General features: G+C 35.9%; 1 protein-coding gene and 1 pseudogene across 1 annotated transcript in view; one reads left to right on the forward strand and one right to left on the reverse strand.

Moving 5' to 3' along the window:
- USP38 (ubiquitin specific peptidase 38) overlaps positions 1 to 24,840 on the reverse strand; it is a 37,200-nt gene extending 12,360 nt beyond the window's left edge. Inside the window, exons 1-8 of the mRNA XM_044224960.1 lie at positions 23,679 to 24,840; positions 21,941 to 22,076; positions 15,081 to 15,210; positions 13,274 to 13,375; positions 9,478 to 9,636; positions 6,590 to 6,783; positions 3,782 to 3,875; positions 945 to 1,051 (exon numbers count right to left, since the gene is read on the reverse strand). Coding sequence (XP_044080895.1) covers positions 945 to 1,051; positions 3,782 to 3,875; positions 6,590 to 6,783; positions 9,478 to 9,636; positions 13,274 to 13,375; positions 15,081 to 15,210; positions 21,941 to 22,076; positions 23,679 to 24,360 — 1,604 coding nt within the window. The 5' untranslated portion in view covers positions 24,361 to 24,840. The remainder of the gene's footprint in view (positions 1 to 944; positions 1,052 to 3,781; positions 3,876 to 6,589; positions 6,784 to 9,477; positions 9,637 to 13,273; positions 13,376 to 15,080; positions 15,211 to 21,940; positions 22,077 to 23,678) is intronic.
- Positions 24,841 to 27,022: 2,182 nt separating this feature from the next.
- Positions 27,023 to 27,173, forward strand: LOC122890653 (annotated as a pseudogene).
- Positions 27,174 to 27,420: the final 247 nt, after the last annotated feature.

Genomic DNA, 27,420 nt, shown 5'->3' on the forward strand with positions numbered 1-27,420 from the left:
ATTTTATAGCACTTATTACATGATAGTAAATGATATATGTCCACTAATTATCTTCTATATCTTTGTCTGCCTGACATCTCATAGAAAGCCTGGTACAAAGAAAGCACTCAACATGTCCTTAGCAATCAGCTAATCAGCACATGTTAAGTTCAACTAACTTTACTAGTCATTCATGTAATAGAAGAGAGGCAATGATCTGGAGAAGAAGACAGAGGTTTTATTAACTAAGTGGTAAGGATACAACAAAATACACCAAACTCATCTAATTATATACTGATCTAAAGGAGCAACTATTAAATTTTTGGTCTCCAGATCCCTTTATACTCTTAAAAGTAATTGAGGAAAATTGAGGAACCCAACAGCTTCCATTCATGTGGTTATGCCCATCAATATTTACTGTATTCAAAAACTGAGAATAAAAGTAATAAAATAATACATTTGAAAATAATAAACCCATTATGTGTTAATATTCATTATGAAAAAGTTGTATTTTCTAAAACCACAAGATTTAGTGAGAAGAATGGCACTGTTTTACATTTTGCAAATATTTCAAGTATCTGGCTTAATAGAAGACAGCTGGATCCTCATAGCTGCTCTGCGTTTAATCTATTGTGATATGTTGCTCTGGATGAAACATATGAAGAAAATCTGGCTCAATTACATATACACAGATATATAGTTAGAAAAGGGAAGACCCCTGAGAATGTTTTTGGAACCCGTAGGGGGTCTTTGTACCACACTCTAAGAACAGCTGGTCCAAAGTAAGAAAATCAAAAAAAGAAGCCAAATTAAAAACAAAAGAACACTTAAATATATACAGTAAATGCAAGGTATTTTAAAGATTAACATTTGAAATATGTTTTTAAAGGCAAAAACAATATGCCACAGAAATAATCTGTTATGAAAGAAAACAATTCAAATCATAACTTTCAAATACTTTTTACCTGTCTAGCAGAAACCTGAGGTATTCAGAACAGTCTTGCTGTGATCTGGGGGTAAACCATGGAGGTCTAGAAGCCTCAAAGAATACCCGAGGTGCATATGCTTCTCTCTTGATATCAGTAGAGAAAATACAAGGAAGTGATTCTCATACCATGAATCAAATAACTAAAATCTTAATATACAATGTTTAATAAAGATCAATTAAAAATATATTGCACTTAACACTACTACAAAGACCCAGAAATGGGGACAGATAAAATTAGAAATAAATTTAGGTAATCTTCATTCATAACTTCTCATTCTGCAGATAAGAATTAATAGCTAAAGAAACATGTGACTTGCCCAAGGTTTTACAGTTAAAATAGTACCAGAGGGAACCCAGGTCTCTCAAACACTTAATATAATGCTACTGGCATTATCTCTCTCTGACAGTCACATGCTTGCATCCAATTTTTTTGTAAAACCAAATCTGAAAAAGACATGCTAATGAATACATATTTTGGATAAAATAATAAGGAGAATACCATATAGGGCCACACATATCTACTTTAGGTGAAAATTTCCTTGACTAGGTACACATTTCATAAATGGACAGAATGTAAGTATACTGTTTAGGGTCCTTGCTGATCTTTTTTGGTGTGGTGGAGGTTTAGTGAAGTGGATGCTCATTGACTTTGAAGCAATCTTGGCTCAAATCCTAGATTTTGCAACAACAAAAAGTAACTGAAAAGGCATCTGAAAAGATGTGATTTAAACCTGAAAACTTAGAATTCTGACATTTTGAATATTTGTGGAATGTAACAGAGTCCTCAGTTGAAAAATTTTTTATCAAAATGGGGTGTTGATAGCATTCTGAAGGAAGGAACTTCAACATACTAGTTAAGCATGAGTTCTAGAGTCATTTGGTTCATATCATACCCCAATTTGCCACTTGTCTGCATGACCCTGAAAAGCAGGTAATATAAACCTAGTTTTTTCATCTGTAAAATGGAGATACTATCTTGTTACTTCATAGATTGTTTCTGAGAATTGAGAAATAATACATGTAAAATATAAGTAAATACATACTTAGGATAGAAGCTAGGCAAATTTAAATGCTTAATAAATGTTAGCTTCCTCAGTTGTAAGAAAAAAAGGCTTTTCAATTATATAGGGAAATCTATCAATCCAAAAAAATCCTTGCTGGATTGCTATCAGACAAGGTCTCAACTATGACAGAACTTTTATTAGGTTCTCTGGTGAATTCCTGTCTTCTTTTCCTTGGGAGCATGGAACCCTCCTATAGTTTTTTTCCTAACAGCTCTGATTCAGAAAGGTAATATAGTATATATAATGTATTTATAGCTACCTATACACACATAGATATATATACATTTTATATAATATAAGGTAAATACAGACTAGTGATAAAGCAAGTACAGAAATCAATTTACTAGGAAAATAATGTTTGGCAATTGGAGGGAAGAGATTTCATCTCCCTTGGTCCTGAGACGTTAAATTTAATTTGTGAACAGATTTTCTTCAGAAAGAGAAAAATAAAATTATTTCTTTGAGTATACTACTACTTATAGGCCATCACCCATATGTTAATTTTTTCCATTTAAGAAGTTATACTAGGGCGCCTGGGTGGCTCAGTGGGTTAAGCCTCTGCCTTTGGCTCAGGTCATGATCTCAGGGTCCTGGGATCGAGTCCCGCATTGGGCTCTCTGCTTGGCAGGGAGCCTGCTTCCTCCTCTCTCTCTCTCTCTCTCTCTCTGCCTGCCTCTCTGCCTACTTATGATCTCGCTCTGTCAAATAAATAAATAAAATCTAAAAAAAAAAAAAAGAAGTTATACTTGAGCTATTTCACAGCTTATATATAGGAAACAGGCATTCTTATCAACTCAATCCCAGTAAAGCTATCTTCTCTTCTGATTCTCCCACCTACTCCTTTTACAGGAGTAAGACAGAGTAAAAGTAAGACAATCAGAGTAAAACCAGAAAAAAATAGTATACATTATTTATAAATGATATATATATTGTTCATATGTAGTACTCAAAACTTAAGAGTTCCATGAGTGTAAGGATTGCCTTCCCCTTTAAATGCTTACCAGATTCCATATTGTCTCTCAATAAATGTCTTTATTTATTTAAGTAAATAATTAACATATAAAGTATTATTTGTTTCAGAGGTACAGGTCTGTGATTCATCAGTCTTACACAATTCACAGTGTTCATCACAGCACATATCCTCCCCCAATGTCCATCAATAAATGTCTTTCAAATGAATGTTTACTATATGTGACTTTCTTGCCAGTAGCATAAATTCATTTCCTTGGATTAATTTGTGGACATAAAAGATCATCTTAAATCTTAAGCCTTAGAACTTAATGGATAAAGTTGTTTACCCATTAGGCTCTAGAGCTTAAAATTTTGGTCATAATAAGAATGAGAAGGTACATACATTAGAAATAGGAGAGAAAAGCCAATGTGCCACAAAATTATTTTATTAATTATTATGAAAAATCTATCAATTTAGTATTATAAACTATTAGAGATGCATTTAAAAAGACGTTTTCATGAAGATGTTTATTTATTAGAGAAGAAATCGGATTTTATCTATATTAGAAGAAAGGGTCAGCATAATATTCATCTACAAGAATGGGAAACAGGAGGAAGAAATAAAAACTCAAAGCATATCCTGATTTTAGGCAGGATGTCTAGTACATCTAAGTGGATTTGTTATGCTGCGTCAAATACATATTATTAAAACAAGATTCATCAAGTTTGGTATAATGTGAAGTTTAAAGAATATTATCAATGAAGTTAACATATACATACTATACACACTTACACTCACCTGTGTATGAGCCAAAAAGGCAAAGAGATGCTGTAGTTTTTTCATTAATGAATTGCACCCATTTAGATTTAAAGATAATACTTGTCTCCTGAAACTGACAGAGAATAAAACAGTGATTTTTGTATACATGTACATGCATATACACACACATTTTTTAAAAGGAAATTAGTTCAAGAACTTATTATCTTCAAAGTAAAACATCACTCATCTGATGGCCCTTTACCTAGCAGAGTTACTACTTACAATGTCATGAAGAAGGAAGGGAAGAATGACAATAAAACAGTTACTATGGGACCAGCCAATGGCCTATGTGCTGTCACATATTATTACTATTTTCTGGATTAGCAAACAGAAATGGATTAAGCTATTAATTAATAACTTAAATAAGCAACTTTTAAATTCTTTCATACACCTGCATGAAATAAAATATATTGTCAACAAAACATACTATAACTTTAGAGTGCTTTATAGTCTGTGGTACAAGTACAGGATGGGAAAAGGATAAATTATTCAAATAAGAGAATAGGAACAATTCAATATCCATTTGGAAAAAAATGGAATTAAATAAAATTTTAAATTATTACAAATGTCACATAGGAGTAATGAGCTAATGTAAAATAAGAAAACTATTGAAGTATTTAAAAGAAAAAAGATGGGGGAAATGTCGAGCGGGAAGCCTTCCTACAATTCAGACACTATAAATGAGAAATAGCAGATTTCACTGGGATGCCTGGGTGGCTTAGTGGGTTAAGCCTTTGCCTTCGGTTCAGGTCATGTTCTCAGCGTCCTGAGATCGAGCCCCGCATTGGGCTCTCTGATCAGCAGGGAGCCCGCTTCCCCCTCTCTTTCAGCCTCCCTCTCTGCCTACTTGTGATCTCTGTCAAGTAAATAAATAAAATCTTAAAAAAAATTACAAATGAAACACTCTATAAATCTGAATCACACCGACTGGAAGGGAGCATGTGATAAAGGATTATCATCCAGAGTATATATAAATCAGTATGAAAAAGAAAAAGACCCAATAGAAAGGTGCACAAAAGAAAGAACAAGTTATTCAGAAAACAAACACAAATGATCAAAGAAAAATATAGACAGAAAACTCTGTAATGGTCAGTAATATTATAAATTAAAGCAAAAAGACACTTTTGCCCCAATTAGAAAAAAATCTCAAAGACTAACTATATCAAGTACCACTAAAGGAATGGGGTCACAGGTATAATTATATATTAATATGTAAGTTCAAATGCTACAGTCTTTCTGGAGAGCAACTGGCATACCTATTCAAAGCAAATCCTCTACATCTGCATATGGGCAGAGAGATGTTAATTATGAGCAAAACAACCTAATGTTCATCAACAGGAGTATGGTTACATAAAATATAGTACATCTATTTATTCAGAATGACAGTTCTGTCATTACCCTATCATGGGAATACTGCCAACATGAATCATTAAAAGATAAAAGTGCTAGGAAAAAACCATATAAATAAGATTATAAATTATTTTTAAAAAACAATGCATTTGTTCTTGTTCTAAATAAAATCTTGTTAACTGTAAAAAAAATTATCTGAAACAATGCACACAAAACTGTTAACCAATTACTTTTATGAATGGAGATGTCTGATAAAAAAATTTTTTATACCTGATTTTTATTTTATATACTTCTAAATTTATCTTTTTAAACCACAAAGAATTCACATATTACCAAAGAAATAAAATATGTTATATGCCTATTTTTAGACAGTATAATTGGCTTATTCAATAAGATGGCTTTATGAATTGCTGTTGCCAGTTACACTTGCTTTGGGTTTCTGCTTTCACCATCATCTGGCTGGACGAGATGACATCTGGTGGTGAGATACAGATTTGAATTTAGTTTTATGCTTGTGTCTGAGTGTACACATTTAAAAAAAAAATTAAAAATCTCAAATACAAACAAATTAAAAAAAAAATAAAACACTGAGCCAAACAAAAAAAAAACACTAGTGTTATAGCAGATTCTGGGGCCAGAAAATAAACTAAAACTAAGAATTCATCTTTTAGTTTATGATTCCTTTAGGGAAGCATAAAAACTTACAAAGGCATGGAACTCAATTTGTAAAGACCATTGGTCAAGTTCCATAAATACTCTACTGGCAATGAAGAGAAAAATCCAACCATATTTTTGTCTTTAGGAAAAGTTTATCATTATTTTGTACTTTTACACACAGCACTCAAGTAGCTAACAACCTCTGATTTCGTATTTGCTTGGCTACAAAAAAAAAATTTTGAAAGCAAATCTGTAAGAGAACAAAGGAACATAAATGTTTACATATTTGTTCAGTATGTGCAACTTGTGGAGGGAAACAGAGCTTATGCTTCTTTCACAGTAACAGAGAAGTTACCAATCTGATAAACAGCAAAATAGCTAAAAGCAGAAAAAACTAAACATAACTGCCTTAAAAGATATATAGGCTAAAAAAATACACTGTCTTATAGGATAGTAATAAATTAGTACTTGAGGACACTTAAACTCTTTGGAATAAGCCTACTTAATGCTTCTGTTATACTAAGAAATATCCAGCCAGAATAACCAAAAGAGTCTCAATGCAATACACAATATAAATATAGAGCAGAATTTATATAAGTTAACATTTTAATAGCTCCTGAGCACTGACAGCAATTACATTTCCAAATAAGGCAATTATATACAAATATTAATATTTCTGCCATTTATAAGAAATAATGTCAAGACAATCCCATCATCTTACATTTCATCAGTACGCATCAATTTCTACAGTTAACAAAAAAGGTTCAAATTTAAACTTACTCTGTAGCCATAAACAATGCTTGTATAACACTGTTCATATAACATGTATTTCCTAGATTAATAAGACCAGTTTTCCCAGTTTCAGATTTTCCAGAAAGTCTAGACAAGCAAGAGGCCAAAGAATTGGATTGAGAAGTCCAGGCACTTTGACTGAGAATCAATTTGATCTTCTCTTCACTGGGCTTAGGAAAATCCTGTAGAACATCAAGAAGAGAAAAGCTTAAAAATAGAAACTATTTTTGTTATTAAATTAACATCATAAAGAAGATTCTTCCACTGACATTTAACTTTTCTTTTCCTCCTTAGTTTTGAAATCATCCCTAATACTTGACAAAATACTTGGCAAAAATAATTGTCTCCTAAAATAAATAACTACATCCTAACAGTAGAGTTTATCAAGTGAAGAAATATTCAAGAACCAGGAATTAAGTCACATTGGAACTATTTATGTTCCAATGTGCCAGCAAAATGTTTCAGAATAAAACTCTGAGACCAGAGAGTATATTGCTGTGCTACTCAAAGACATCAGAATGAGGACTTAAATTAGCACACAACTGAATAGCCTAGACAATTTGCTTTCAAATTTTCTAGTGAAAGTAAAAAATATCTCCTTTTCATTCACTACTACTATTTACTCAATATTAACCCTTAGAAATAAAAGCTCAAAGTAATCAGGATATGAAAAATGAAAGCACCTAAGCACAATGACTTCTGACTTCAAAAAATTAAACTCAATCTCGTGTTTAACAATATAATTATTATAAGATATAGATTCTTTTATTTGCTCTATGATATTTGAGATACAATTACTTATTTATTTATTCAAAAGATTTTTTTTTTTTTTTTTTTTTTAATTTGAGAGAAAGAGAAGGCAAGATAGGGGGAACGGCAGAGGGAGAAGCAATGAGCAGGGACTCCAATGCGGGGCTCCATCTCAGGACTTTGGGATCATGACCTGAGCAGAAAACAGATGCTTAACAGACTGAGCCACCCAGATGCCCCACGATACAATTTTAAATCTAAGTGATTTCAAGTATGAATGGAGCAATGCAGAATAATGGAAGTTGGTAACATCAGTAAGCCTATTTTTGGACTGATATTATCATCTGGTACTTAGACATCAGAAAACATTTTCTGAAGGAATTTTAATCGCTTTAATTCTCTTGTTGTAGAATTAATAGCTAATAGAACAGTGTTGCCCTTGGATTGAGAGTGAGAACCTTGCTTCTTCTGAGTCTATTTCAGTTTTCAGAATTCTCAACACATAAAGCACTGAAAAATGGCAATTAACAGCAAGAGGTTTCATCTATGGACACAGAGCGACACTGTAGAAAGAGATTAACATTACTAATAAATCCATGATAAAATGCTCCTGTACATAAAAACATTTACTTCTTTTTTTTCTTTTAAGATTTTATTTATTTATTTGGGCGCCTGGGTGGCTCAGTGGGTTAAGCCGCTGCCTTCGGCTCGGGTCATGATCTCAGGGTCCTGGGATCGAGTCCCACATCGGGCTCTCTGCTCAGCAGGGGGCCTGCTTCCTCCTCTCTCTCTCTCTCTCTCTGCCTACTTGTGATGATCTCTCTCTGTCAAATAAATAAATAAAATCTTTAAAAAAAAAAAAGATTTTATTTATTTATTTGACAGAGATCACAAGTAGGCAGAGAGACAGGTAGAGGGGGAAGAGGAAACAGGCTCCCTGCTGAGCAGAGAGCCTGGCGCGGGCCTCAATCCCAGGACCCTGAGATCATGACCGGAGCCGAAGGCCCAGGCTTAACCCGCTGAGCCACTTGGGAGCCCCAAAATATTTACTTTTGAAATGTCAAATGTAACACTAGTGGGATACCTAGTGGAATACCTTGCTCAACAGTCTTGTTTTACATTCAACCAAAATCAGTTTGATTTAGCTAGAGCTGTATAGTAAAAAAATGTATTCATTTCAGATACAGAAGAGGTAATAAAGATAATGAGGCTTATCTTGTATTTCAGCGTAAAAAGGAACATTATTAATAGAACTGATTTCTAGTAACTTCTCATTAGGTCTGCCTGAGGCACATTTTCCAATTCTTTTGCAAAACCCTGATTATGTAGTAAATTTAAGAGTGAAGTATGTCTATGTGTGACCGATTCTTTAAGACAAATAGAATCAGTGCTTTTTAGGTCTACTAGTTACACAAAGTTGAAAAACAGGGTGAATTCACAAAGAACTCAAGTAAAGATTCTATAAAATATGGATATACATGAATAGTTCACAACAAAAATGGAATAAAAGTAAGTAAAGAAACAAAGTCAAATATTTTGTTAAACTGTCTTTTCTTGATTCTAAGATTTTCTTAAATATTTTAACACTACTACAGGAGCCTGGGTGGCTCAGTCCATTAGTTAAGTGTCTGCCTTTGTCTCAGGTCATGATCCAGGACTCCTGGAATCAAGCCCCATGTTGGGCTTCCTGCTCAGCAGGAGTTTGCTTCTCCCTCTTTTTCTGCCTGTCCCCCTGCTCATGCTTTCTCTCTCTCACAAATAAATAAAATCTTTAAAAAAATATTTTAACAATTCTGATATTAGATATTGTATGGATTCACTTAATGTAGCATTTAATTTTAAACAAATTTCCCCAACAGCTGTTATAAATTTAAAGATACGCCTTATAACTGATAGCATTGTAGAACTGAAGAAATATGGTTATTAATTTAGATTAGTTATAGCAAATAAGAAAGAGATTACTCCCTAAATATTAATGAACCCTCATTCTAATTACATTTTTCAAATAAAAAGCACATTACCATAGAATAGTAAATTGAGTATCTAGTTACATAAATGTTTCACTACATTCATCTATCACATCATGGTTTGCAGCTGAACAAATACTGGTGCAACTACCATCATACCTTTATTGCTTCCAAAATAGGTTCGTAGAGATCTGGAAATCCAGAATAATGATACATCATACAGTGTATCAGTTCTGTTAACTGCACTAAGAAGGCTGTACTGGAAGGCAGACCATCACTTTTGAAGGAGTGAACCAAACTAACTACGTGAGGAACAATCTGAAGAGAAAAAAGACACATATTCCAATATAAAAAGACAAACATTCTAATATACAAATGGACAACAACTTCTCTAGCCTACAAATGGAATGCAAATGTTACATGATCAGCAAGTACTTTTCTGTATGTTCAGTCACAGTCTTTTTCTAAAAAAGTTATGAATTTAAAATTTCTAGAATATCAAGGTAAATCAAAATTTCAAAGTCACATATAATTTTAATTCCATCTAAGACCTGTCTCCTTATCCTTATACTCCACCTAAAACACAAACTAAGGTACAAAATAGAAGTCGTAGTCACTTCTGCCATTCTGAAAAATGCTAGGCTGAAAAAAAGGGCTATTTTATTTACCAGATTGTTCAATAGGAACAAACTTTTTAAAAATATAAACCTAGAATTAGCTTAAGAACTCCATCTAGTGTGAAGTTGAGATTTTTCACTTGAAAGAATTAAACACAGTACATTGTACATTAAAGTCTACTTCAAGAAAGTAATGAACTTAACTGAAATTAGAGCTCAGCTCTTCTTTTAGGTAAGTATGGAGAAGATACCGAGAAGATGTCTTATGTTAGCATTGTTATTCTTTTTAACAACTCCATTTCCCCACCTCCAAAAAGAGGAGATGGTTCTAAAGAATAAATGGAATCAAAAATTTCTATTACTTTTAAGAAACTGGAGTTAAAATGGAAATCTAAAATGCTCATTGTTCAAAAACATGCAGAAAACTTAGTATTGATAATAAGCACTACAGTGTGCTTTCATTACAAAATTAAAGTCAATACAGGGTCATCACATATTCAAGAGGTTATTAACAACATGAACTCGGTTTTGCAGAAATGGCTCTTTCCATGAGTGCAGTGATATCTTTGTTCCAATTAATTATTAATCATAATCTAATAATACACGTTTATACTTCACATGTAAAAGGTCTAATAATATTACGTTCTAGTTGTAGAACATTTTTTTGGTTGTTAACTTGTGATAAAAGTGAAGTTATGGCTCTATCGTCTTATCACTAAACGGCAATAACAATTATAGTAGCATCATAATCAACTCCCTTTCCTTCCTCCTAAAAGGAACAATCATATTCAGTTTTTCTTTCTTTTTTTTTTTTTTTAGAGATTTTATTTATTTATTTGACAGACAGAGATCACAAGGAGGTATAGAAGCAGGCAGAGAGAGAGGAGGAAGCAGGGTCCCTGCTAAGCAGAGAGCCCGATCCAGGGCGCGATCTCAGGACCACCTGAGCCGAAGGCAAAGGCTTTAACCCACTGAGCCACCCAGGCACCCCAGGAACAATCATATTATTAAATTAACAGTGCTACTCTCATTTTGCTCTGATTCTATGCCTGAGGTCTCAAAATCGCTTTTTAACTTTTGCACAACCTTCTTTGATCTTACCTCCATCACCATGAAACCATCAGTTCCTAATGAGTTCACTGTATTGCTCTCATCTCATTTCTAAACAAAGCTGAATTATAATTTTGCTTCATATAGCTATATCTATCAGATAGTCTCTTGCTAAAATAGCAGAAATCCAAAATTATTTTGCTTCCTCACAGGTGAAAAGAGAGAGAGAAGTGGAAGAGAAGAGAAAATAATTTTTAAAAAATGATTATTTAATTTATAACTCTAAATCTTCCAAAAGCCTTCCTAGTGTAGATTTGGTCTTTGCAATCAGGTAATATAGTTGTCTACTATTGTATCCTGTATGGTCAAAATTATCACTGACATAGAAATGAGACTAAGTTCTTCACAGGTACATAATACATGTCCAAGCAGGCTATTACATTCTAACTGCTTGAAAGTTGCTTTTTTTTGAGTGAGTAAATCTAAATATTTGTGGACATTACTGTAATACTCACTAAACTTAAGTTACCATTTGAGAAAATGTGTATGACTTATTAGAAACTTTGATATTTTTCTTTAGTTTAAAATAAATTTCCACTTATAAAAAGCATATGAAAAGCAATTTGGTCTATAATAATATATATTATAACATCAATCTTAGTTTGCTCTAAAATGCTATGAATAATGATGTTGGTGATTCCCAGTTATTGCTCACATTTAAGAACTTCTAAGCCTGCATCCTTTACTGAGTTAGAGTAATACTGATTTAACTACTACATGACCATTAGATGCCAAGTTTATTTTAGTTGAGTAGCCAGTCAGGCTACATACAGTATATAGGCAATAATTAGATCTTAGTTTTTAGAATTTACTAAGCCAGATGACAATATTCAATTTCAGATCTAACTAAACCTTAAGTAAATGATTTCATATCAATAGTTCAATAAGCCAAATATTTCAAAGTCAACCATTTTTATTTCAACTATGTTTTTCAGAAAAAGAAGTAATACAACATATGGAGATATCTTCCATCTTTTAAAAAAACTGGGAGCCAAAAAATAGGTTTAGAGTATGGCATAAGTGACAAATCAGATTAAGAAATGTCATCAGTGAGAGGAGCAGTAAACATTAGAATGGATGAGTAAGTTTTATTAAAGAATCTCCTTCTCAGAGAATCTGAAAATAAACCTTTTCTCAACTGGCCTACACATGATTATGCCTGAAGACAGACACAAATAATTGATGTTCTTTACCTTGTTAGACTTAGCTAGTACACATGCTATCTTAGCTTGAGTTCTGAGTTTTGTTTATGTAACAAACCAATATCGGGTTATTGGTTGATGCATCAATTATGAAATTAATTGTAGAAATTCTCAGAAAAACCCTTTCAAAGTGACAATGGATGATAGAATTACTTGTTGATCAGGATTACTTTCTATAAAGCCTGCAGATTTAACTTCAGTGGCAGTGAGGCACTAAGCTGCCTAAGTATGTACATGGTTCTTTGAGGCTAGTTTTATTTCTAGCTAATAATCAACAACTGGAATTCAGCACTTCATCATCAGTCTCCCTTGAATTTGCTTGTATTGGGTCAGCATTCCTAAGATATTTATATTGTGGGTGTACCAGTAATAAGATTCTAATCCTGTAAAACTGGGGACCAGACCCTAAAAGAAGCAAATAACCATATAAAGCACTGCTTTCCTGCGATGCACTAGACAGATAAATGGACAGAGTCTCAAAATAACATTTTGTCATTTCCACCTGTAATGACTGATAATCAAAGAATTGAAATCAAATCAAATCAAAACCAGTGATATAGCACATTAAAAGTGGTAGGGTTCTGGATATATTTTAAAGGTGGAGTTAACTGGATTTATAGGTTATGGGTTGGGAGAGAATGACATCTCAATTCTGGGGCTATAAAACAACATCTAATCTTTTCACATTTCTGAAATTCTAAAGCATTTTTCTTCTACATTGTTCCTGTGTGCCAGAGACAACCATCAGTGATGTTGACATGTAACATCTCTCATGTAGAGCAATAATATTTAACTGCTGGTAGTGGTTCTAAGTGCAGCAGTTTTCGTGAGACTCAAAACATTTTGAAAACATACTTTTTGGAGGGAAAACCCACAACCTCAGTTTTCTAAGAAATCATAAAGCTACAAGAAAATAGATTCAGGACTAACTTACAATCTTTTTCACTATATACAAATGTGACTCCATATTAAACTAAAATTTTAACACAAAGTTCTTCAGTGCAGAAAGCTTGTGTCCTAACTTACCAGATGGAACGCCTCTGGAGAATGCTGAAAACTGAGCAGCATGTGAGAAAGAACTGCAAGAGCACCAGGTCTCACAAGAGGAAACCAAAGTCGATTAAAAACCTTCAAAAAAGAGAAGACATCCACCTTAGGAGTTTGTAGGGAAATCATTAACCCAATCAGTGGCTCTTTTCCTTGGACCAAAAATATTTATGTGACTATCTCCCTTCCTGGAAAGTTCTATCATAACATGTCACTTTGGGAGAGAAAGTTGGGAAATAACAACATAACAGAGATCAAGAGAATATAGTGGTCTAAAAAACTCTTAAAACCCCTTGATCAAATACAAATCTGTCAAGCTTTACCTACAAAGTGATCGTTCCTTGGCCCACACTTCATTCAATTTCATTCAACAAACATTGACTGAGTATCTACTATTGCTTGGCATTGTTCTAGGCACTGAGGATACAACAGTGGATTAAAAAAAATCCCAATTTGATAGGGCTTACTGTCTCTAGGGCAGGTAGACAATAAAAAGTAATATGGAGATAAATACTGAAAATAGGGTATGAAGAATAGGGACTGCTGAGTAGCAAAGGGACCCATTATTTTATTATTCAAAAAATGTGTCATTTAAAAGGTGATATCTGTATATATAAAAAAGCTGAAGGAAATGAAAGTAAGCTTGCAGACACCTGAGAGAAGAGCATAATAAGCAAAGCAAAGGCCAAGTACTGCAAAGGCCCTGATGTCTTCAGCCTGGTACTAGAGATAGAGCAAAAAGGGCAGTGTAAGCAAAGTACAGAGACTGAGACAATAATAGTGGAAGACTTGAGGAGAGAAGGAGCAATGGACTAGATCATGTAGGTCTTGTGTGACATCTTTCGGGGCCAAAGGGGAGGAGCAGGGAGACTACTGCAATCTGTACAGCAAGGGATGATGAGAGCTTTGGACCAAGGTGGTAGTGATGTAGCTGGTTAAAAGAGGTAGGGTTCTGGACATTTTAAAGGTGGAGTCAATAGGATTTGTAGGATAAGGGCTGAGAGAGAATGAAAAGCAAGAAGGATAGCTTTCAGGTTTTGTCCTGAGCAAGTAGAAGGATGGAGTCACTATTTAAGATGGGGAAGACCAGGTCTGGGAGGGAAAAATCAGAAATTAGATCGTGGATAAGCTGGATTTGATATTCAAGTATAGACACTTGGATACATGACTCTGGAGTTCATGGGACTATAATGAACAAGAAATATATACCTGGCAGTCATTAACTTAGAAACATTATTTTGAAGTGATGGGACTCATATGCTGTGAGAATGGACTGAGTAGAAAATGGCTGAAAAATTAAACTCTAAAGTACTCTAAAGTTAGAAAGATCCATTATGGGAGACTGAGGTGCCAGTAATAAACTAGGACAAAAGCCAAGAGAACTAGGACAAAGTGAGGCAAGTGTTTCAAGAGGGAGCGATCAACTGTGTCAAATGCTGCTGATAGGTCAAATGAGAGGAGGCCTAAAAAACAACTCCTGAGTTTAGCAATACTGGCAAGCACTGGTGTCAAAGATGGTTTTGGTAGAATAAGGGTGGTAAAAGCTTGATTTTTAGCCAGATTTAAGAGATAATGGGAGGAATGTTTTCATATTAGATACTTGAAAACAGCAAAATTCTTTTAATTATCTATACTAAAATACCATTCTTAATTTCTATTTCAAAATTATGATTCAAAACCAACCAAAAACAAGAACATATTCAACATTAGATGTTTTACAGGGGACTACCCAAAGATTAAAAGATTGAGACCATTCATCCAAAGAGATTTATATACTCCCACTTACCAGTTCTATTTTCAGTAAAGTAACATCTATCAAAATAGTAAACTTCTGGACAGCTGCCAGTCCTTTTAGGAGTGCAATCACCCATGTATCCACATGCTGAGCCAATGGCCAGGACAGCCAGTCAATCATTCTGAAAATTGAAAAAGAAAACTATCAGTCTTGAAAATGTTTTCAACATCTTTTAGTTGGGAATAATAAAGTTACAGTAGATAATCTCTCCCTTTGTGACTCAATATTTACTGAGCTGGCTTGTGAAAAGCACTGTTCAAGATGCAGAAATAAGTATAAAGGTGCTTGTACTCAAGGAGTTTCCGAACTTGTAAGAAACTGACAGTTTCTTACATATTTCAATAAAAAGAAATTCTGATAAAGTGTCATTTCACATAAATGCAGTTTTAACTTGACTCTACACAGTGCTAGCTAGAATTTATTAGGCAAATTTACCCTAAGAAGAGCTCAAATGTAGCTATTGACTAAGATATATGGAAACAAAATTTACCTTTCTGGTGATTGCAGTCTAAAAATGAAATGTACTGTTAAAAATGACTATTTTGAATTGAGAAATAGGTCTTTTTATCCCTTTCATTATCCTACTATACCAAAACAAAGAAGGAAGCTTTACATAGATAAAAGGGCACTGAATCTGTAAATACACTAAATGGCCTCATACTGAATTAATCAGTGTTCTTCTTGAATATCAACCCAGTTAAATGGAAATAAAGACAAAATAATATGGGGTGTGATGGAGACTGTCCTTAATGTTAAATATCAATCACATTAAAGAGCAGTACAACTGTTTTGATCCAATAATCCAGTTTTGGGGATTACATAATAAGAAAATAGTAGTAGAAAAAAAAAAGGTTTTTAAAATCAGAGTGATCTGGTTTCAAAATCTTAACTTACCATTTATTAGTTGGGGGGGCCCTAATATCTATGTCTCAATTTCCTTATCTATGGATTATAGATAAACATGTTTATTTTACAGGGCTGATTTGAAGACTACATGAGTTAATATATGACACTGGAAATACTCATTGTGAATGCCTCTCTTCTACCAAATATCAACACATATGGCAATAAATAAACTAAATAAAATGTCAAACATAAATACTACGTACAAAAGCACATGACCAAAAAGAGCAACTAATATCTTAAAAAAACTGACTCCAAAACTGATATGGTTATTTTCACAACAGCTAATGTTATAACCATCTATATTAACACTGGAGTGTTATCTTCTTTTTTAAAGTTTTTGCTCTTAAGATTAAAATGTTCCATCAGATGTTAAGAGTAGCCCAAAGTCCAAATGCATGTTAGTTATCTATATGTTCCTTATGTTTCCTATTTTAAATCCGTATTTTATTTCCTTTCTTGTTTTTCTGGCCATCTTCTTTAAACAATGATAATTACAAATCGTTAAAATAGCCTTTGACAGCTAGATGTTCCACATATTCTAACTGTTGTTAAGTTGATTTTCATAAAAGTTTGTAGCCACTCTATATATAGGGAGTAGACAGACACTTGTATTGGTGTATAAAGAGTAAGTTCACTGTTGCACTGTATTTAGGATATGGAAAAATGCAAATAATCTAAATGTCCATCAATGAGGGAATGGCTAAATATACTATGGAACATTATGTAGAATTTTATTCCTTTTTTTTTAAACTTAGTATTTTTTTTTTTAAAGATTTCATTTATTTATTTGACACACAGAGAGAGATCACAAGTAGGCAGAGAGGTAGGCGGAGAGGGAAGGAAGCAGGCTCCCTGCTGAGCAGAGAGCCTGATGCGGGGCTTGATCCCAGGACCCTGAGACCCTGACCTGAGCTGAAGGCAGAGATTTAACCCACTGAGCCACTCAGGCGCCCCTAATTTTAAAGAATGAGATGGATAAAAAAATCATGCTGGACACAGTTCATATTTTTTTTAGTACAAATATACACACATACAAAAATGTGATTCAGAGAAGTATATGTGAGCACATCTCCTTGGCTTTGTGGACTCTGTCCTGTGTGGGGAATGGTACCACCAGAGTAGAAAGAAACTGGGCTCTCCAGAACAGGGGGCCCTGGGCCAGAACTCCCTTTAGCTCAGGTCTAAGAGTAGAGTAGAAAATTCCATTTGGGGGGTGCCTGGGTGGCTCAGTGGGTTGAGCCTCTGCCTTCGGCTTGGGTCGTGATCCCGGAGTCCTGGGATCGAGCCCCGCATTGGGCTCTCTGCTCAGCGGGGAGCCTGCCTCCCACTCCCTCTCTGCCTGCCTCTCTGCCTACTTTTGATCTCTGTCTGTCAAATAAATAAATTTAAAAAAAAAATTCCATTTGGCCATGGTTCCGCATTATACCTAATCACCCAATCAGCTTTTTCCTCTCCTTCCCATTTCTAGCTTCCCATCTCAAAAGCCTTTACTCTTTACCTTATCCCATATGTCCACAATGTCCTCCAGCATACTAAAGAAACTTCCAATCAAAAGTAAATGAATAAGAAGCCATTCACTCAACAAATATTGTGCTTATTCCATAACAGTTACTCTGTTAAGTGCTGAAAACAAAATAATTACAATTTCTGCTTTCAAATTGGTAAGAAAAATTAGGAATTTTGTCAACAGTTATATAATTAATAAACAGCAGTACTGGTGTTTGAACTAAGCTCTGCTGGTGTATAAACGCAATGCTTTGAGCTACACATTAATTATATTCCAGTTCTGCTTCAATTTGATTGGACTTGCATATGCCCAAATCCTTTCAGGCACTGGTATTATAGGATGAATTATTTTTATGATTAACTACACTAATTTTGTCCAATATATATTGGTTTCTACATGAATTTTAAGGATACTTAACCCTGGTATATTGAGTTAATTTCTTACTATTTAAAGAACATTGATTATAGTTATAATTTATGTACTTTGAAATCTTCTTTCCTCCATTAGACCATGAGCTTAAGAACAGTGATCTTTAATTTATGGATCTCCAGTACTTAGCATACTGTTTGGAGCTGAGAAGGAATTCAAATTTGATGAATAAATGAAACCATCCAAGTTGCAAAAAAATGCAACTTGAAAATCTTTTTTTTTTTAATCTTTTTTTTTTAAAGATTTTATTTATTTATTTGACAGAGAGAGATCACAAGTAGATGGAGAGGCAGGCAGAGAGAGAGAGAGAGAGGGAAGCAGGCTCCCTGCTGAGCAGAGAGCCTGATGCGGGACTCGATCCCAGGACCCTGAGATGATGACCTAAGCCGAAGGCAGCGGCTTAACCCACTGAGCCACCCAGGCACCCCTACAACTTGAAAATCTTAACATTAAAACTGGCAATATTACAAAAGACAAAAAATAGATTTATTCTTAATTTGTAGAGAATAAAACCAATTTTCACTTTTAGATGGCACCTTCATGGCTAGAGCCAGCCTCAGTTTACCTTGTTCCACTGTTTTAAAAATTGGGAAATTTCACATAAAAAACTGGATTACAGACTTTTGAAAAATCAGATCAGCCATACTGAATTCAAATTTCCTTATGGCAACAAGAAAACCAGAGTTGAAGATCAGCATTCTCTTTTAGAAGGTACTTATGTACCCCATTCCTTATTATTTCACTTACATCTGGCTAATCTCATACTTTAATGTTACTTATCTGTTTCTGGTATGGTATTTGCATTTCTCTGGATTACAGAAAATAACAGTTCAAGCACAGTAAGTGCTACGTGTGGGGAAATACAGACTATGAGGAAGGAGAAGGTAGGAGAATGATAAAAATGAACACTGCTATCCCGTTGAGTTACATCTTAATATAAGAATAACTACTTCAGATAGACTATGGGTTAAACAGGATCATACAGGATAAATTAAATATGCAAACTTTTAAAAATTGAATCATAGCTTCCCACAGAAACAAACAGGCAAAAATTAACTACCAAATATATTTTTAAAAACAAGAAAAATTCAGAAGTTAGATACCATGGCTATTTTGAAAAGGTTGAAAAATTAAGATGAAAAGTGCCAACTGCCAAGAAATGGAATTTGCACTTGATTTAGTAATGGGTGGAAGTCACTGCAGTTTGTTACTGCAGTGGGAGAATTGAATAGATCAGGATGACTTAGAGAAGAGAGAGAAGTATAAGTCACTGTTGGCAAAAAGACCAATTAGAAGACTCTGTTGCAATGACTTATGGCATGTAATGAAAAATGTTAGATATTATTACCTAGGCAATGAAGGTGACAGACAAACGGATTTTTAATTTCACTTTCACCTATGAAATATATAATTCTCTGAATCTTCCTATTTTATTTAAGGACCACATAATTTATGGTATCTTCATCTCAAAGAGAAAGAAATTTTAGTGCTGTTGAGGTCACACTTATAATGGAGTGTTACTGCTAAATAGGACATATACAGAATTTCATTATGGAGAGATGGATGAGATAGAAGTCTTTCTTTTCATTTTCTTTTTCTTTTCTTTTTTTTTTTTTAAGTAGGCTCCACGACTAGCGTGGAGCCTAATGTGGGGCTTGAACACACAAACCTGAGATCAAAACCTTAGCAAAATCAAGAGTCAGAGGCTCAAATGACTAAGCCACCAGCTGCCTTGGTAAGAGTGTTTCTTAAAATTAAAAGTAAACAATGAGAACTTTACATAAAGACTTGGACATATAGAAGACATATAGAAGAGAATTGATAAAGTGATAAAAATAAAGGGAAAAGGAAAAATAAGAAGAACAATATGAAAAATATCCTAACAGCATGGTATCACAGGATTTCTATAATTTTAAGGACTATGAAAACAAAAATACAGACCACTAAATATGGCAAGGAGATCACCATAAATTGAATGTAGTAGAGATAAAGGCCATACAGCAGGAATGATATTTATATAGGTCTATGGAAGTTGAGAGAATGAGCAACAAGAAACTGAGAGTAATAGGTACAGCTAAATTGATTTAGTTAAATTTAAGAGCACAAGGAAAAAAGAAGGAAAGTTGGAATAGAAGGGTCTTTTCAAACACTAGACAAAAAGGGGGGAAAAGTGGAAAAAAAATTCATGTCCCCAAAGTTTGTGTTACAGATAGTGAGATTTGTATACATGTAGCTTTCTGAATATCCAACATAAATACTTAAGTTTCTATGTCATGACTACAATTTTGTAACAGGTACACAGAAACCATTTTGTTCCAAATCCTTATATTTTATTTAGATGTGCCACATACACAGGCACTAATGTGTACACTGTAGAAAAAAACTACAAAAAAACTCAGGCAGATGTGAAACAAAAATAGGTAGAGGAGAAAAGCTCGATTAGAAAAATAATCACTAAGGGGCACCTGGGAGGCTCAGTTGTTAAGCATCTCCCTTCGGCTTACGTCATGATCTAGGAGTCCTTGGATGGAGACCCACTTTGGGCTCCCTGCTCAGCCAGAAGCCTGCTTCTCCCGCTCCCACTCCCCATGTGTTCCCTCTCTCGCTGCGTCTCTGTGTCAAATAAATAAATAAAAATTTTTTTAAAAAGAGCAGAGGTTGAGGTTTTAAAGAAAAATAGAGTCACTGAAATAAAGAAACTCAATAGCTAGAATAAGCCCTATAAATGGGTACTCTGAAGAAAAAAATCAGTGAGTTTTAAGACAATATTGACGTTCTTCCCCTTCGATCTCCACAGGCTTTGCTCCCTCTTTTGTGTCTTTACTTCATCTTCATGTTCTCATTGAGGCCTTCCTAACCCACCTAATTTAAAATTGCAAACCAATCTCTCATACTTTATGTCCTTCCTATCTACTTTTTTTCCAAAAACAGTTATCACTATTCAAATACTAAATTATAATTTTAATTATCATATTTTAAAAAATCTAAAACAAAATTAATTTTAGGATGTATTATTAGTTTATGTACCATTAAGGCAGGAAAAGTCATGCCAATTAGACTAGAATACCACGTGACTATATTTCCACATTTTAACATCTCTGAAATTAGAATGCATCTTGCAATCAAAGAGATATGTTACTAATTTACTGTCTTCTTCTTCATCTAGAAACTAAATCTATGAAGACAGATTTTTTTTATCCATTTGTTCAAAGAGGTTTTGAAACACTGCCTAGCACTCATGGTAAGTTAAGTGTCTATAAGTATGGTTTGAATAAATGAACAAATGAATTAATAAAAGCATGAAAATGCTGAAGATAAATATATTACGTTTACACCTAGAAATATAAGAATAAACTGAAAAACATCAAGAGACATAAACATTACCAGAAAAGCCTAACTACTCACAAAGGAATGACAACTGGATTGACAGCAGACTCCATATCACCATATCAGCAACAATAAATGCCAGAAGACAATGCAGTATTATTTTCAAAATACTGAGAAAATGACTATCAAATTAGAATTCTGCATTTTACCCAATCATCTATTTAAGAATAAGGAAGAAAAAACACATTTTAAACAGACTAAGGTAGAGTGTATTATCCAGAGATTCTGACTGAAAGAGAAAGTAAAAGTATGTACTTAGCTTAAAAAAACAAAAAACAAAAACCCAGGGAAAACAGGTTGCAGGAAACCACAATGAGTAAGTAAATTAGTAAAATATACTGATAATCCAACCAATTCCTTACTGTACAGTAAGTCTACTCATGTGTATATTTTTGGAATTTAAAAAGCTGAACTGAAAATGGACTTTGAATTACTTTGAATTTGGGAGACCTGTCAAACCTAGATAGTAAGGTAAATAATTCATTCCAATTAATTTGGAGAATATGTATTTCATTCTACAATTTCAGTTTAAACATCTAAGTTTTTCATTACCCACAAAATACAATAAAGTATTTCCTCCTCCCAAATTTACAACACCATCTACAGTGTCATGAAGAAGTACCTGCAAAGAGCTTGGGTCATACTTGCATCTTTTACATTTGGATCCGTAGTTAGGCTCCTGATGAGAACTGTAATCATCTGAAGGGGAATATGCTGCACAAGGCTTGCCAATGCTACAGAAGGTTCAAATGATGAATCTATTTTTTTAATTAAAAAAAAGAAAAAGGGATATGGCAAGAAGGTTCAAGTAAAGTATTTAGAGAGAAACAACAATTTACAAAAAAAAAAAAAAAGTATTCGCAGCAAAGGTGTTACTCAGGACAAGCTGTTATGCTCTACCTCATGGGCAGGCTAACATCCAAGGAATGTTAAACTACAGAAATGAGGGATGAAACGTGAGGAGCAATGATTGTTCATTATAGACAGAACTACTGCAATATAAAAGCTACTGTTCACTATCACCATATTCAGCTCATAAGTTACTTTATTCTCCTGCATTAGTTAATATTAAGTCATATTAATATTAAGTTGCGTTAAAATATTCATTTGTAAGTCAGTCAGAAAAGAAATTCAAGGTATCATTTAAATTCCCACTTTAGATCTTCCAAAGTAACTTGTAACTATTAATTACAGTAGCCATTGTTCTAAGGAAGACTTAAAAGAAATCTCTTAAAGAAGTAAAAATTAAGGTGAATTTTGAGGGGACTTTGTTTAAATTATATAATGATTAAGCAAATTCAAGACAAGTTCCTTTACTGCTACTGTTGAACAAGTTCTGGGGAAATCTAACAGTTCTAGCAACACAGGTAATAAAAGAAAAATTACAATGAAAAAATAAGACAACTCAGATACTGCAAATATTTAGTTGATTATTCTTTCCTAAACATATTTAATTCATCAGAATATACGGAGCTTGTTAAAACTCTACTCTTATTTCTGGTTCCCAACATAAAAGACACCTCCTTCACAAGTTCAACTTCAAATAGCCAAGGAGAATGGTTGTAGCAAGTAGAGCGGAAAGGAACACAGTTTTGGGTCTATTGTCTCACAACTTACAGAGCTGAAAGCTCCAAGTCCAAAAAAGGAATGTAAGTACAAGGTAAAATTCCTGGTGAGAAAGCATTTTCTTGCCAATTATCACTTGACTCCTTCCCACTCCTTCCCACTAAGGATGTAGTTCATGGGCTATATACACTGAGCACAAAAACATCTATTTAAGTTCTCATAGTCTTTCCCTCCTTCTACCTATACCCTCTCTCATAAACTACTGTAGAGAAAAAAAAGTCAATATGCAAAAACTACATAGTTAAACTGTGATAATCCAGTAATAAAACAAACCACACAGCCCATGAATAAAAAAGTGGGAAAATTAAAAAACAGGAGAAAAACTAGTAACGACAAGATGACAGAGTCACAGTACAATAATAATATGGTCAACATTATTATGCTATCATTAGTCACTAATGAATAGAAGCTTTATTTAGTCGCTGTCATCCTCAAAGCATTCCATAACTTCAGCAGAGGCTAGGTAATTAAGCAACTTACTCAGTGCCAAAGGTCTTAGACCTCAATGTTTTCAACATTTAAAATAGGAACACTGCTTCCCCCCCCCCCCCGCCCCCAAAGGTACAAAGGGACACCCTAAATACGGAAGTGGATGAGAATAAAACTTTGGATGAGGGTATTAAGATCTGTTCTCCATTAAGAATGTTTTCAGGGCAGAGAAGCAAACATGGTGTGTGTCTAAGAGACATACTGAATTTCCAAGAGAGATTTTTCTGGAATATAATGACACTTACCTGTGGAAGAAATGCTTGCAAAAACTTCCTGCAGGGAAGGCAGGAGTGTGGAGGGCTCGGCCTTCCAGATGTTCTGCAGTAAGTTACTCACTTTTGTCACCTGAGAGACATATTCCCGCAGCTCCTTCTCCTGGGTGGACACGCACTGGAAATGGCCTATCGTTCGAACAAGCTGTTGACAGAAGGTGACGGACAGTTTTCCCTTTGGGATGCACTGCACGAAGTCGGTCAGGAGGTCGCTCAATCGGGCACACAGCTGCGGCTCCGGCCTCTCACACACCATACGTAACACCTCTACTTGCAGCAGGCTGAAGAGGTCCAGCACCGATGGGCAGCTCATGATCAGCTTCAGGCCGTTGTGAATGTAGTCCAGAATGGCTACGTCCTTCCTGTCCAGCGAGTGGTAGCCCTGCTGAAGGAGGCCCAGCACGAACGTCTTGTTGAAGAAGGACTCGAATTCTGGCCGGTGGTATCGCGCATAGGCCTCCAGCACTTGGTGCCCCACCTGCCGCTGGAAGGGGTCTTGGCCCTCCAGAATGAGCCGGGTGGTCAGGTCAAACATGGCTTCACACTGCGCCTCGTCTAGCCAATGCTCCGCCGATTCCACCACCTTCCGCACAATCACCCGCTTTAGGGGCAGTGGGTGCGAAGAACTCACCAGGCCCTCCAGGATCTTGTCCATTGTCGCCAAACTGCAAGGCCGGGGCCGCGGGATTAGGAGCGGGGGGCGACGTGGGGCAGGAGAGTCCCGCGGCACAGGTGAACTTGGAGCGCCGCAGCAGCAGCGGGACCGACCACCGCCACCGCAGTCTCAGCAGCCACATTTATCGGGCAGAAGGGCCCATCCAAGCCCGGGCGGGAGGTGGCAAGTCTGGGGAGCGTAACAACCGGCAGCGCCCGCGGCAGGCCTAGGGAGCCAGAGGCTCGCACTCCGCCGCCGCCCCGGGCCCACGCTCCCCCTCAGCATCAGCGCGGAGCGGTTGGCGAGGACCCCCGGCGGCGGCGGTCACTTAAGGCCCGTGGCTGTCTCCCAATAGGTGGAGGAAGCGCGACCTAGCGTCCGGAGGCAGGTGTGGACGTCCGGGCTCAGCAGGTCGTAAGATGAAACCAGCCTTAGGTTGAGTCAGAAGCCGCTGTCACTGAAAGTGCCGGGTCAGCCCCGGAGAAGATGAGGAGGCGAACCCTCCTTGACCCGGATTCAGAAGTTCCCGCAAACAGGAAGTGAAACACCTTTCCCTCCGGAAAGGCCCGCCCTCCGGCCCTACAGCCCTCAGGCCCTCCGCCCCCCCCCGTCCCCCCCCCCCGTCCTCCTCTCCCCCTCCAAATCCTCCCCAACTCGCGGCCACCCTCCAGACTACGCTCCCGTCGCCTCCCCGCCCCTCCTCGCCTAGCCCCGCCCCGCTCCTTCGCAGCTGCGCAGGTGCGGCCGCCTCCTGTGGAGTCGCAGGGCGACGCTCGCGTCATTGGGTAGCGTGTGTCGAGTCACAGGCGGTGTTCTGGCAGGTGCGGCCAGGAGCGGACGCTGAGGAAGTGACCACGAATTTAGTAATCCCACCTTCCGAACTCTGTAGGTTCTGTGCCGGTCAGGTTACTCGTGAAAGCCTGAGGAAGTGCTATTTGTGTAAAATTTTGTGAAAACGTTTTGGAAACGAGAGAAAAACATTTGGGGAGTAAGTAAGGAAGAGAAACTCAAAACTGTGACTGAGGAGAAATGGTTTAGGTCTTGGCTCCTTCATCGAGAAATGAGCTAAGGCTCCTAAATGTGAGTGCCTTCAGTGTTGTGGTTAGTAAAGTAAGAACTGTACTGGCAGTTGGGTGCGTGTAGTGAGGGCCAGTATGGGTAGGGATTTTTGTCAAGCCTCTAAGTATCTTTTTAGTGAGCTTTTGGGTCATATTGAAAAACTAAAAGGTGTCCAAACAATGGAAGAGTAAGGAAAAGGTGGCAGGTGAGAAAGAATGAAAGGTATATATTTGCCCATGTTCATCTCGGAGAGTACTTCGAAAATAGAAAGCCAGGTGAAAATTTCACAGTGTTTAATACCTCATTTTCTTGGACTTCACGTGCTAGAGTAAATAGTGGTTTGCGGATATTGGTTTATGAATTGAAGGCTTGTGGTAACCTTGTGTCAAGCCAGTCTGTTGGCGCGGTTTTTTGAACTGTATTTGCTAATTTTGTGGCTTTGTCACATTTTGGTTTTTGCAATATTTCAGACTTTTTAATAATTACTTGTGAAGGTAATCTGTGAGCAGTGATTATGATTCACTGGAAGCTCGGATGATGGTTAGCATCTTTTAGCAATACAGTATTTTTAAATTAAGGTATGTAGTTTTTTAGACATAAAGCCATTGCACATTTAATAGACAACAGTATGGTGTAAACGTAGCTTTTAGATGCCCTGGGAAACCCCAGAACTCATTTGACTCTTGTGATACTTACTTCATACTACAGTGGTCTGGAACTGAACCTACATTATCCCTGAGGTATGCCTTTATGCGAGCATGCTGACATTGAAGATGGTTTACAATAAACAGCTACAGTTATGCTTGTAATTTTTCAAGTTAAAGTCCAAAGATTTGCAATAAGAATATAGCCTTTAATCAGAGGCCTTTAAATTGGAAAGAAAAATAGTGTAATTATATCCCCGTTCACCTTTAGCTAATATAATTGTGAAATTAGGCATAAATGGCCTCCAATAATGACAAAACTTAAATGATTTAAGATAGAATAGAAATAAAATAGAAATATTTTTCAATAGAAAAATGAATAAAGGGGCGCCTGGGCGGTTCAGTGGGTTAAGCCTCTGCCTTCGGCTCAGCTCATGATCTCAGGGTCCTGGGATCGAGCCCCGCATCGGGCTGTCCACTCAGTGGGGAGCCTGCTTCCCTCTCTCTCTCTCTCTCTGCCTGCCTCTCTGCCTACTTGTGATCTCTGTCTGTCAAATAAATAAATAAAATTTAAAAAGAGAAAAGAAAAATGAATAAAGTTGTATGTTTTTCTTTTTTTTTTTTTAAAGATTTTATTTATTTATTTGACAGACAGAGATCACAAGCAGACAGAGAGGCAGGCAGAGAGAGGGAGAGGAGGAAGCAGGCTCCCTGCAGAGCAGAGAGCCCGATGTGGGACTCGATCCCAGGACCCTGAGATCATGACCTGAGCCGAAGGCAGCGGCTTAACCCACTGAGCCACCCAGGCGCCCTATGTTTTTCTTTTACCAATTTACAAAATGATTACACCAACATATTTAACATGCCAGTTGTGGTAATCATAAGAATAGCAGTTTAGATGAGAAAGGAACCAAGTAGAGTAAACTTTTGGACTGAGTTTATAGGAAGAAATTGAAGATAAAAGAGCGCAGTGGCAGTATCGTAGCCAATGAGGTTTATCCGAGGCGCGATTATTGCTAATTGAAGATAAAAGAGAAATAAAGCAGTTGATGAGTCTAAAAGACAACCATGCTAGAGCACAGGAATAACTTTGGAACTTTTCTTTTTCAAATAGATAGAGGGTAAAATTATAGAGGAAAGTTGTACTTTACTGGGAATGGTTCCGTATTGGAAGACAAAAATAATATAAAAAGTGAAACATTAAGAGGAATGAACAGTAGGCCTATGAATTTGAGGAGTAGCAGAGATTTGGAATTAGCCTTAGTTAAGGATTTGCTAGGGAGCCAACTGAAGATGATTGAAGATTGCTGAGTAACAGGAGTGAAGTAATCACTCCAAAATAGGAGAAAAAAAAAAT

Source organism: Neovison vison, chromosome 11 (genome assembly GCF_020171115.1).
Source record: "Neovison vison isolate M4711 chromosome 11, ASM_NN_V1, whole genome shotgun sequence".
Lineage (NCBI taxonomy): Eukaryota > Metazoa > Chordata > Mammalia > Carnivora > Mustelidae > Neogale > Neogale vison.